A 13,440-nucleotide genomic window follows, 5' to 3' on the forward strand; every position below is an offset into this window, starting at 1 on the left:
ACCAGAAAAATCATGATTTAGATTTAGTGTATACAAGATGGTGGCTCTCTTTTAAATCAAAGAATATTTATAGTGTATACACGAATATGTTTTTCTAAATTATGATGTCGTTTGTACTGATTTATTCATGTGTTCATTTCTTTAAATGTCGACACCGCGTACGCCACTGCCTGGCTCAACACTTCTTAATAATCATCCTTCATAGCAAATCCCATGATCTTCTACAACAAGAGGAATTAGATCCTGCAAATGGTGATACAGACAGTTACCTATTTAAGCTGTCATTGTTCTTGAGAATCAGCTTAACCCATCATGGATTTGAGTGGAACTTTAAGACTCCCCGAGGTTGATCAAATGCTTCGTTCCATATAGCTTCTACCATGGGATAGATTTTGTCTTTATTGTGTCATTGTCTGCAAGCTTCAATGCTTTTATTGGTTTGCAATTTTGCATCCTCTCGTATTTTTGATCAAATGTATATTCTGTTTTCTGATTCTCTGTGTATATGTCTTTTTCTTTTGATTGGTGATGTGTTTCTTTTTTTTTTGGTGTGGTGGGGGGGGGGGGGGGGGTTCACTAACTGATTAATACTTCATCAGGCACGTCTTCCTATATTGTTCACTTGAGCTACTTTCTTTGCTGACTTGAATCACTTTGAAAATGTCTTTCCAGTGGGAATCTAGAGCTTTCGGAAAAGTGTTTCCAAGATCTACTTCTAAAAGATCACAACCATCCTACTGCTTTAATCAATTATGCTGTCCTTATCTTGTATAAATACGGTTCAGTAGTTGCAGGTAAGAGGATTTTCATGTCTCATAATTTATATCCTTAGGCTATCCGATTTAAGGTAACAGATCACTTGCAAAAATATATTATTATTGGTGCTCATTATCATGTTTGCAACATGGATGTAAAAAAAAAATTAAAAAAAAAAAAAAGGGAGTAACTAGTGAGCATTGGCTGTTAGTTTCAGGTGCGGGGACAAATGCTCTTTATGGAACTTCTGCAGATCAAGTCACATCAGCCAATGTTGCCAAGGAGTGATGTTGACCTTGTGTAATTAACTTCGATTTTTTTGCTTTGATCAGTAGGCTGGAAAAATTGAACCTAATTGTTTAGCAAAACGATATGCGGTTGAAGTTCACCGCATCAGGGATGCAGAGAGGTCCCAGAATCCCAATGAGCAGCTCTCATGGGCTGGTAACGAGATGGCCTCGATACCAATGAAGTCAGAATCTGCCATCATTGATAGCACCTCCGTCAACTTGAGGTTACAACAACCACTTCAATCTCAGCCGTCCAAAATCATTTTGGCTGACCTCAGCGTTGACCGTCCTGATTCCGACGGCAATGATTCACTACCCGTAGCTGCTGTGTCACCTGCATGTTTCTCCAGGTTCTACTTGAAACTTTTCTGCTTTTCTCCGTCTGTAAATTCTTATGAAAATAAAAAGAACAATTTTGGTAAACTATAGCTTAGTGTGTAAACTAGTTTCGGATTTGTATCATTTGGAAGAAGGCTAGGCTTGAATCCACATTTCCACTCTAATATTTTGTATTCCTTCGGCATATGTTTTTAAGTATGAATTTGGAAATACTATAATTACAACTTGTCGCGGTTGAAAGTATCAAAATAGTGTAAAAGGATCATAAAAATGGCAGCCCGGTGCACTAACGGAAGGGCGGACCACAAGCGTCTATTGTACGCAACCTTACCTTACCCTACGTTTCCACTGCTTGAACCAATTAATAAGAGTGTCATTCCTTTTGGGAAGGAAATAGTTGTAAGTGAAGATGGCCCCTATTTTGTATTGTTAGAGCTGTTATTAAAAATTCAGCTGGCAGCCATGAACACCTTGTATGGATGGTTGTTACCTGTTGTATTGTATTGTGTTGTTAGTTTAAATATAATGCTTGTTTTGATTATTACTTAATTTTTTCATATGGTATCGTTAAATCCCTCGTTATGTGACGACGAGAAGTCCCATTTTATGTGATCACGTCATTACCTCCTTTCTTCTTCTCATTTTGTCTTCCTTATTATCTAATAATCATATTTTATCCTCTATCCTACCTTTTCATAATAGCTCTACAAATTGTTGATGTGTGGTATTATGTAACGACGGAAAACGGTACAATCTATCCAAACATTGTATTTATCAAAACTATACAGTACAATACAATACAATTGTATAACAACCATCCAAGCAATCCTGAAAAGGTGAGAAACACCAAACGAAAATATATCTTGGAACTCATATGTCCAGAGGTAATTCACCTCGATATGATGCTTTATGGTGTTTAGCGTTATTAGGTTGACGTTATTGCTGCGACAAGAATCATTTTATTACTTTAACCACGGTCCGATATATTTGCAGGGTAATAGCTGATGAAATTTGTCAGGATAAGCTGAAGAAAGACATAGAGATTGCAGATACAGAAGGTAAACAATTGAAAAAATTCGGAAAGTGCCGTTCAAGAATGGGTAAGTTAGACTCTCCTCCTGACTGTAATGGAGCTGATGCAGAGGCTGATCATAATCTTCAAGGGGTACCTTCATCTCGGGAAGAAAAAGTTAGCAGCCTTAAAACTGTGAGTTGTATTTTGATCCACTCGGGTTCAGCTATATACATATCTTGTACATATTTCTTGACACCAACTTGGCATTTCGTAATGAATATTTTGACTTATCCAGAAAATAATTGATCCATTTTGTCTTTTGTTACGTGTGCTTGTATCTATGTTTATACGTGTGCTAATTCTTTTGTTTTTTGGGGTGCCAATTGTTTTCATTGTTGTCCTTATCACATTCTTTGGTACTTGAATTGAATGCAGTGTTTTCAAATGCGAAAAATGGGAAAAAGCAACAAAATCCACGGGACTTGAAGCGAAAAGCAAGTGAAGCTTATAATTAGTTAAAACATTAAAAGCACCAAATATATATGGATTTAGTGCTGCAATAATCAACTTGTAATTAAAATAACTAATTTCAGCATTAATATATAATATGGTCGATATTGATTCAACTTCTCAAAGTTGATATTCAAAGAACCGAATGTTTTTCTTTTGGGATCTCTTTGAACATCATTATTTGAAACTCTGAAGCGCATGGCTCCACCAATGAAGTGTTAACCTCTGGCTTCACATTGCTTTATTGCTTCAAGCGAACAAGTGATAGCTTTTAATAACTCTGTGAATGCCTCCAGTTTGCTTGCACTATTAAAAGATTCACAATCAATCAAAAAACTTCTACCTTATATATATATAAAAAAAAAAAAAAAAAAAAGTGGTAGTTAAACACCTTCTTGGTGCATTTTAAACTTTGGCATGATTCATCTACTTTGCTCGTAGTGCTTGATACATGTTGCACGAAAAATGCCAAAGGACGCACATGCTCATTTTGTACTTGGCTTGATGTATCAAAGGATGGGTCAGCCTCAAAAGGTGGCTTATGGCGCTGTTCTTTTCCTGAGTCAGTTTTCATTCTATCTCTTGCACTGAACAGCTAATTCTAGGTGATTCTGGCATATGGGAAAGCGGAAGAAATCTTAGTTCGCACGGAGGAAGAAATAGACAGGCCTGAGTTGCTTTCTTTAGTCCAAGTTCATCGAGCACAGGTATGAATGAGCTTACACTCACAGAAATTGCACGTTTTCTAGTCAATGTTTCTCTTTTAGTTTTTCAAACTTAAATAAGTAATTACTGCACCCACATATTTTAACATATTTTCCTGGTGCTGTGTATTCTGCTTTGAACTTTGGAAGATTTTAACTCAGATGAGGAATTAGACCCTGAAGAGCTTGAAAATATTCTTGCTAAACTAAAGGAAGCTGTGAAATCTGATGTTAGGCAGGTGTCTATTTGGAGCTCTCTTGGCATAATACTTCTTAGAACTGGTCGTTTACAGGTGCAGCCACATTAATATTTTGGTTCGTACTCATTAACATACTTGGAACTTTCTTTGATTATCTTTTAACACTAATGGCTTCTGTAGAGTGCTATATCAGTTTTCTCAACTTTGCTGGACATTTCCCCAGACAACTTGGATTGCCTTGGTAATCTTGGAATTGCTTGTCTCCAGAGGTATGAAGGGACATTCGTTGCTGCTGCTTTTAGGCTACTTACTGTATTAGTCACTGTGTATATTAATGTCTTCATTTCAATATTATCGTGTTTGATCAGATTAGACTAATCAAAAAATAGATTGATGTGGGAGCTAAAAGCAATTAGAGGGGTGGAGAAGCACTTTGTATTTATGTGCTGAAAAGGGCAAAAACACAGAATGTCCTATATGCTCAATGATGTTTTTATTGATGTTGCAACTGACATGGAAAAAAATGTATAACTTATATGTGAATCATTTGTGGGGAGATTAGTTTGTTTGTGGGCTGAAAAGCTGTTGATGCATCATTATACTCTGCAGCATATGGACTTTGCTTTTAATTGTAATCGAGTGTTTATTGGGGAACACTCACTTACAATCCTCTTTATTCGTGGAAAGACTACATTATACTGTTCCATTTAGTGATGGGTAAATCTTCTTTGTTGTCACTTCTCTATTTATTGTGGAACTTTTAGTGTTTCTTTAGGGGAACTCAAGTGGTCAAAACCATTCTACCATTGATTAGATTTTGTCTTTATCGCTGTCATTGTCTGCAAGCTTCTATGCTTTTATTGGTTTGCAAATTTGCATGGTATTTTGATCAAATGCATATTATGTTTTCTGATTCTCTCTGTATATGTTTTTTGCATTTTTCATATTTTTTCTTTTGATTGGTGATGTTTGTTGTTTTGGGTTTGGAGGGTGGTGGGTGGTGGGTGGTGGAGGATTTCTGCTGCTGTTTATCAGCTTTGTTAGATACCCTAACTGATTAATATTTCATCAGGCACATCTTCCTATATTGTTAACTTGAGCTCCTTTCTTTGCTGAATTGAATCACTTTGACAATGTCTTTCCAGTGGAAATCTAGAGCTTTCAGAGAAGTGCTTATCTACTTCTAAAAGACCAGAACCATCCTACTGCTTTAATCAATTATGCTGCCCTTACCTTGTATAAATATGGTTCAATAGTGGAAGGTAAGAGGATTTTATGCGTTTCTTAACGGTTACAGATCACTGATTTAGAATACATTATTAATGGTGCTCATTAGCATGTTTTCAACATGAATGTAAAAATTAAGTTTGAAAAAGAAACAGAGAGTAACTAGTAAGCATTGACTGTTAGTTTCAGGTGCGGGGGCAAATGCTCTTTATGGAACTTCTGCAGATCAAGTCACTGCAGCCAATGTTGCCAAGGAGTGTTTATTAGCAGCTTTAAAAGCAGACTCAAAAGCAGCTCACATTTGGACAAGTCTAGCTAATGCTTATTACTTGATGGGTGATCATAGGAGCTCTGCTAAATGCTTGGAAAAGGTGCTTCTTCTTCAAGGCTACAAACAGCTTGAAACCTCTCTTTTATCTATTGTTAGAAGATATTTGATTCCTAGGCTTCTTGAATAGATGCATTAATGTTGACCTTGTATAAGTAATTTACAATCGTTTGCCTTATTGGGTAGGCAGGAAAAGTTGAACCTAATTGTTTAGCAACAAGATATGCGGTTGGAGTTCACCGCATCAGGGATGCAGAGAGGTCCCAGAATGCCAATGAGCAGCTCTCATGGGCCGGTAATGAGATGGCCTCGATACTAAGAGAAGGATACTTCGATAGAGCCTCCAATAGCATGGGCTGGTCTTGCCACGGTCCACAGGGCCCAACATGAAATTGTGGCAGGGTTTGAAATTGAGCATAATGAATTGGCGGAAGTCAAGGAGCATGCTATCTACAGTCTAAAGCAGGTAGGCTTTAAAGTTTTTATATTTCTATCCGAGGCTTATTGCTTAGTTTGTTAACTTCTGATTTCCGGGAAGGGATTGGTTATTTATTAGTTGAACATGTGATAAGTTGATCTATATATATTTCCTCTATGGTGCAATTTGCTGCTGATCAAGAATTTATCTTCTGCTGTGAAAGGAAATTAGTTGTTAACTCTTTCTTGCATGACTTTTACTGCATTAAAGCTATTTTACTTCCTTGCATCTGCTTCCCGACCTTTGATTTTCATTATGTTCTGTGACACTATTGCAAAGTGAAGAGGCTTGGATTTTACATTTCTGATTTTTCAAATGACAGGCAATAGCCGAAGATCCTGCTGATGCTGTTCAATGGCATCAGCTTGGCCTTCGTAGCCTTTGTACCCAACAATTTAAGACTTCTCAAATGTACCTCAAGGCTGCAGTTGCACATCGTAAGGACTGCACCTATGCCTGGTCAAATCTAGGTAGATGCATCTCTCTTACGCAATGTCATGCACATCTTTTTCCCCCCCTCTTTTCTTCTCCATATTTAATTATTGTGAAATTAGCATTCATGTCTTTCTGACAAAAAAAATTGCACTATAGGCATTTCACTGCAACTGTCCGAGGAGTCTTCTCAAGCTGAAGAGGTATATAAACAGGCCTTGTCACTAGCTACGTCAAAACAAGCGCACACAATATGTTCAAACCTCGGAAATCTCTTTCGGCAGCTAAAACAGTATCAATGTGCAAAGGCAATGTTCAATAAATCACTTGAACTCCAACCTGGGTATGCACCTCCTTTAAACAATTTAGGTCTTGTATCTGTCGCTGAAGGAAAGTAGGAGGAAGGAAAGGACTATTTCGACAAGACGATCCAGGCAGATCCATTGCTTGATGCTGCTAAATCCAACGTGATTAAAGCTTCTAACATGTTCAAGATTACCATCATGTCACGATGTCTGATTCATTGTATTATAATTTGTCCTCCTGTAATTATTTTGTGTCGGGAAATGAACACACAAAAGGGGTTGGGGTCAGGTGGAGGGAGAAAAAGAAAAAGAGAAAGAATTGTAGATCTTAAGATCTGGAAATCTCAGCTTTTTTGGATTTTAGTTTGTATAACTTGGCTCCTTCTGGAGTGTTAGCAAAGTAGAGGTTTCTTTTTAGAACTGATACTAATTCCTGCTTTGTCATTTCTACATGACTGTAAGTCTGTAACTCGTGCTATGGATGTGACTAGTGCACCACCAGTGGTCTCTGTTCAAATTAAATTTAATAGGGAAGTTGATATTTTAGTCCAATTAATCCTTGATGAGGTTGATACAGGCACTGGGAATAATTTAAATTGCATTTCACTTTATGTTCATGTCTAACTTTCTGATTTTAAGTTATCATGCAGGGTTGTCGTCAACCTGGATTTACCCTGCCTGACAGGAGGAGATTCAGTGTATGTAAGAGTATGTAAAGCTGTTTAACTTCTAAATGCCCAAAGATATCAAATATGGCGGCGATTATCATGACTCATGAGCTAATGTTTCGACAGCAACTTGCTTTTCTCCATTCACTTTCTTCAAAATGGAATGATATGGTTGTTTGTCTGCCTTTGTTTTTTCTGGCTTGCATTTTCCAAAAATTTGTTGATACCTCTGCCAACTTTTCCTCTTCTTCATACTTTCTACTCATGCAAATATTTCACTAATGCTGCCATTAATACTACTAGAGTTGCCAATATCATAATTTTCTCAAGGAAGTGGTATAAACTTTCCATCTTGACTGAAACGGTGTCAAACGCAACTGAAAGAGCCCGAGTCGTTTCACTTCTGAACTATTCAGTGAGGAAAATGAGAAGTTAGATTGATTAAAAACACGGACAATCCTCTCAAACACAGTTGGACAAATTTGAAATTCCCACTCCACCATTTGTTCTGGTTTGTGGTGGAGCCAGGGGCGGATTTAGGAGGGATGGAGGGTGTTCACCCGAAGACCCTCGGCGAAAAATTACAGTGTATAAATAGGAAAATTTTCTGTGTTTATGTACATATGTAAGTTTTGAATACCCTGAACAAATGCAAAAGCTCAGCTCAAGTGGTCCATGGTCCATGGTGTTCAGAATTCTCTCCAGCGTTCCAAGTTTGATTCCCAGTGACAACAACGTTATTCTTTATGTTTAACTTTTGTTGTTTTTTTCGAACCCCTGAGTGAGAATCCTAGATCCGCCACTGGGTGGAGCTACTTATTATTGGGGTCATTTGACTTGCCTCCTTTTATGTTCATTTCTAATGGGATCTCAGTAATGGCCCTACAATACAATAAACAACAAAAACAAAAGTAGCACCATAGCAAATAACTGCTTGCCAAACACTTTTTGACCCCGATATTGAATTCGATAAAATAGCATAGCAAAAACTGTAACATATGATGGCATTCCCTTTTACTTGCTTCCATCATAGCATTCACGTATTCTTTGTCATCTAATAAACCCAGAGCATAACATGCATCTTTTAAAAGTCAGATGAACAAGATTGTTGATTGTTCCGAGATCCATAAGTACTTTGGACCTTTAATGACATTCGACAACAATCTAAGGTAATATTGCTCGGTAGATTCAGGTGGAACAAGAAGGCTCTCCAAATGGAAAATGCAGATGGTTATTCTGCATAAATTGTTGTTCTTCCTTCAGGGGAGATGTCTTATTTGCTTCAAACTAGCTTAAAACGCTGATTTCTTTACTTTTCGTCTATTGACAACATTATGAATTGAATCATTATCCGGAAATATGACATATTTTTTATTTGGTAGATGAAATCATAGCCTTTCTAGGGATGGTTCCGTACGGTGAATTAAAAATTCAAAAATTCTCCAAGCAGCTTCACATGGTGATATATATCGACAATCATATATAATACATATTGATTTCATCAACCACTGCTGAGTCTTCCTTATATACACAGAGAAAATTCGTGGTAACAGAACATGTCCTTTTTACTTAAATAAGTACCTAATGGATCTTAATTGATTGCACCATTCTACAGTAATATGCGCAACATTCTTCAATAATAAGAATCTTGTGTCGCACCACATGCCAATTGTCCAAGTCAATACCTCCTCTCCTGGTACGTAGTTCTACCATTATCCCTTCTTATATAAACATCATACCCACCTTCATCAATTGTGGCGGACTATACAAACTTTTAGTGCAATCAAACAATTGTTGCGGACTATACAAACTTTTAGTGCAATCAAACGAGAAAAAATAGGAAAACATTTTCGGTCATACCAAACAAACCCCAAGTGTATATGATTATATTCCACTTAACCAAGAAAATATACAAAGAAGAAGGGACAGAATATATCCCCCGCAGCAACACCCCCACCAAAGAAGAAGAAGTGAGAAAACAATCTACTTCATATGCAGATCCTTGAGAAAGAAAAGCTCTAACCTAAATCCAGCACTCTTAAAATCTCGATACTTATTCATTGGTAATTCCTAAAAAGCAAAGGCATGAGCCAAAACATTGCTATCTCTCGTTTGCGTGATTGATGTTAGCAGTCAAATCCTAAAGCAAATAACCACAAGACATATTCAGCTAAAAGCTAAACTTAACATCACTTGTTGTAAGCGTCAAGACAACAAAATGATACTTGCACTGCTAGCTTAGAGATGTTGACGAGTAACATTCTCAATGAACTTAGGGCCTGTTTGGAAAGCCACCTGGTAATTGGAATTGGTGTAATTACCAGGGTAGTAATTACACAGCTTAGTAATTATATAGTAGTGTAATTTCAATGACCTGTTTGTTTGTCATAACGTAATTGCAGTGTAATACAAGCGTGCTGTTTGATTGCACAAGTGTAATTACACAGTTAGTTTAATTTAAAAATAAAATTTAATTATAAAAAAATTTAAATTAATATTTAAAAAATATTTACCTTTATAAATGATATTAAATTAGTTATTTAACAACACTTTTTTTCTTGAAAATATATTAATTAATAATCATATATTTGTAACTAATATTGTAAAAAATAATTGATATATATTTTTCAAATTAATAATATTTAATTTTAATGAATTATAAAACTTAAAAGAAGACTTTTTTTGTGTGAAAGTCATGGATTGGATGTTTGACAAAAAAAATAATATTTATAAATATAATGCCATAACATTATTCAAATGTTTGACACAAAAAATCCATCAAATTAAATGTAAGTGAAAAATAAACAATATGCAATGTGAAAGGAAATAACTTAAAATTGAAAATATAACTTAAATTCAAAATCCAAAAGAAAAAGTTTAACATGATACTCCTATGTCAAATTCCAACACTACATAAGTAAGTTCCAACGTAACTTAAGTAAATAATTCAAAAGAAAGAGAAAATGTAAGTCTATAACCTCAATCACAACAAAATTCTACTTTAATAACGTTACTCGTTATATGTCAAGTTTGTTAACGACTTATTCTTTCTAATATTAAGAGGTGTAGTTTTGAAAATTAGAATAATAGCACGGTTATGCTAAATGAATAAAATAAGAAAAAATACAAGCAATTACATGAAACCATTGGAAGTAATCATTCCCGCAGGAGATCCAGACCCATTTTTTTTTCTGATCCTTCGAGAAAAAGATTCATTCTCTTCATAAAAAATAGGAGGTAGAACCAATAAAGATTTCTTTTTCGATTCATTCCTGGCCTCATTCAAGAATTGTTTTTTATCCAATCCGTAGGAATCAATAGATTGGGAATAAGAAAAAAGGAAATGAAAAATAAATAATATAAAAAATACATTTAAAAAAATTAAAAAGAAATTAAAAATATATAAATTAAAAATAAATTAAAAATCAAAAGAATTAAAATAATAGAAATAAAAGATAAATTAAAAAAAATTAAAAAAAAAAAAAACTAAAAAGTAACCCTGTAATTACAGGGTGTAATTACACTCTACACCCAATTCCCACCTAACCGTGTAATTACTTGGTCAAACAAACAGGCCAAACTGTGTAATTACACCCCATTACACCCAATTCCAATTACCGGGGTGGCTTTCCAAACAGGCCCTTAATAAAACAAGGATTCTAGATAATATACTTTGTCTATCAAACTATAATGCATTTAAAAATTCAGTTGCACTCAGTTCCGTCAAAATTTGATGAGTCCTCTCTTGAGTTGGGACATACATGCATATTCAGCGACCTGCCACCCAAAAAAAAAAAAAAAAAAAAAAAAAAAAAAAAAAAAGAACACATCTTAGACAATAGTGCTGAAAAGCCTTTATTAGTAAGACTAGCTGGGATCTAGCCAACAAAAAGGACAAATTGTGGGTTAGATGGATCCATGCATACTACATTAAGGGGGCACAGCAATATCAGTTCCTAAGCAGGCCAGTTGGATGGTTAGGAAAATTATGGAAGCAAATGTCTAGTTGCAACAACTTCAAGGAGATCCAAAACCTACTCAAAGCAGAATTGGGTGGTACTAGATGCAGCTTCTTGGAATTCATCCCAAAATAATTTGGAAACATGATGTGCCAAAATGATGCTCGACCAAAATCAAAATTTATTTTATGGATTTTTCTGCATGGTCTGCTAGCTACTGAAGACAGAGTTGCAAAAAGGGGAATTGGAGTGGATCATAGCTGTGTTTTATGTCAAGCAGCAGATGAAACAAAGGAACACTTGTTTAGTGAGTGTGTATTTATCAGAAGAATCTGGGATAGGGCAATGCACTGGCTAGAATGGAGCAGCAGATTGGCAGCCCATGGGACCTGCAGCTGTCAAGTGTGTTGCAGCACAGTAAAGGGAAAACCATCGGAGCCAGGATCACGAAGCAAGTGTATGCAGAAATATATGAAACATGGAAGGGGAATAACAGGATCTTTGAAGAGTGGAAAAAGATATTGTAGCCATAGCCAAAGAAATAGCCTGTATTTGTACTGTTAGGGTGCCTGTTGTAGCTAGAACTGTTAGGATTTAAAATCCCAAATCCGACTTTTGTAAGCAGATTCCCAGGAAAGATTGGAGGGTCACAGCTAGACCACTTAAATACCAATCTCCTTAGACAGAACCTACTTACGCCGTGATGTAAGCGAAGAATAAATAACACACACATTTATAGTGGTTCACCCTCAATGTGAGAGCTACGTCCACGTTGTCTTCTTTGCGATCTTATTAAAGAAGAAATATTACAAGTGTTTACAACACTCAACCTCACAACCCCAATCCCAATGACACTCGAAATTTTACCACACAAAATTCTCTCAAAGACCTTCTCTTACTTAGGCCTTTCACTAAGAGTATTTCTCTTAGATTTTTCTCTCTTTGGGATGTGTTGTCTTCTTCAATTTGGTGTGTTTAGCAAATGAGAAAGCTTCCCTATTTATAGGTGTGAGATGAACCTATTGATGTCATTGGTGACTCAAGCAAGCACTTGACAATTTGCCAAATACAAGGAAGATGTTTTTCTTCCTTAAAACAAGGGAAGTGTTTTCTTCCTCAAAACAAGGGAAGTGTTTTCTTCCCTAAAATAAGGGATGGACCCAACAAATCTCCCACTTGAAGACTAATTTTAATTTGTCTTCACACTTTGATCGATGCGGCGGCTCTTTCCTAGTTTCATACTTCGTGCGAACCGAAGCGAACCGGGGGTTTGTCAACATCACCACCGTTGTCGGCATTAACATAACCTTGCAATCTCGTTTACGATTTTCGGAAATACGGAGGTTTGAACTCGAGCTACCTTTCGAGATATCCGAATATCCACTTCCACGACCTCCCGGTGTTCTTTTCCGATTGCTCATAAATCGGTCCGACAACTCCAATTGCATGTGCAATGTCTGGTATCTTGTCCATCTGCTTCTTCTCATCCTCGGTTGTCGACGACTGATCCTTTGACAACCGAAAGTCTCCAGCCAAGAGAGTGTTGACTGGCTTGGCATCATGCATGTTGAACTTTTTGATAACTTTCCTCACATATTCTTCTTGTGAGCGTTTGATGCCCTCTTTCTGTTGAAATCCCTTTGCAACCAGCCTTGCTTTATAATGCCTTCTTCCATTGGGTTCTTCCTTTATCCGATAAACCCATTTGTTTTGCAATGCCCTCTTATCCTTTGGCAATTCGGCTAATTCCCATGTATGATTTGCCGATAGGGAGTCCATCTCATCTTTCATTGCCGGGGCCCCACTTAGTCGATTCATCGACTTGCATTGCTTCTTCATAACATTCCGGCTCACCCCTATCAGTGAGTAGAATGTAGTTGAGGGATGGAGAGTACCTGTGAATCGACTTCGATCCTGGATGATCTACGCTTCCGTGATTGGCGTCGGATTTGTTTCGAATCGGCACTTTCACATCTTCTCGGATTATTTGTTCCTCGCCTCGCTGTACCCTCAGTTGCGGCTCGGGTGTCGGAAAGTCCCCAAATCGACTATTTCCGATTCCTTGTCCCGACATTAAAATTTTTTGCAACTTGTCTTTGTACGCACCTCTTCGTTGAAGACAACATTCACCTTTCTGATGATCTTCCGATTTTTGTTCATCCCAAAATCGGTAACCAAGCTCGGTGTCACCATAGCGATAAAGTAACACTTCTTTGATTTTGGATCAAG

General features: G+C 36.7%; 1 protein-coding gene across 1 annotated transcript; it reads left to right on the forward strand.

Moving 5' to 3' along the window:
- Positions 1-1,193: 1,193 nt before the first annotated feature.
- On the forward strand, positions 1,194-7,355 carry LOC132029941 (uncharacterized). Its single transcript, XM_059419364.1, is given in 13 exon segments — positions 1,194-1,396; positions 2,379-2,592; positions 3,352-3,444; positions 3,516-3,616; positions 3,739-3,907; positions 3,995-4,083; positions 4,960-4,989; positions 4,991-5,076; positions 5,231-5,412; positions 5,556-5,695; positions 5,697-5,835; positions 6,170-6,317; positions 6,439-7,355. Coding segments are annotated over 13 exon segments (2,121 nt in total). The 5' UTR covers positions 1,194-1,208; the 3' UTR covers positions 6,981-7,355.
- The last annotated feature ends 6,085 nt before the right edge of the window (positions 7,356-13,440 follow it).

This window comes from Lycium ferocissimum, chromosome 9 (genome assembly GCF_029784015.1).
Source record: "Lycium ferocissimum isolate CSIRO_LF1 chromosome 9, AGI_CSIRO_Lferr_CH_V1, whole genome shotgun sequence".
Taxonomy (NCBI): Eukaryota; Viridiplantae; Streptophyta; class Magnoliopsida; order Solanales; family Solanaceae; genus Lycium; species Lycium ferocissimum.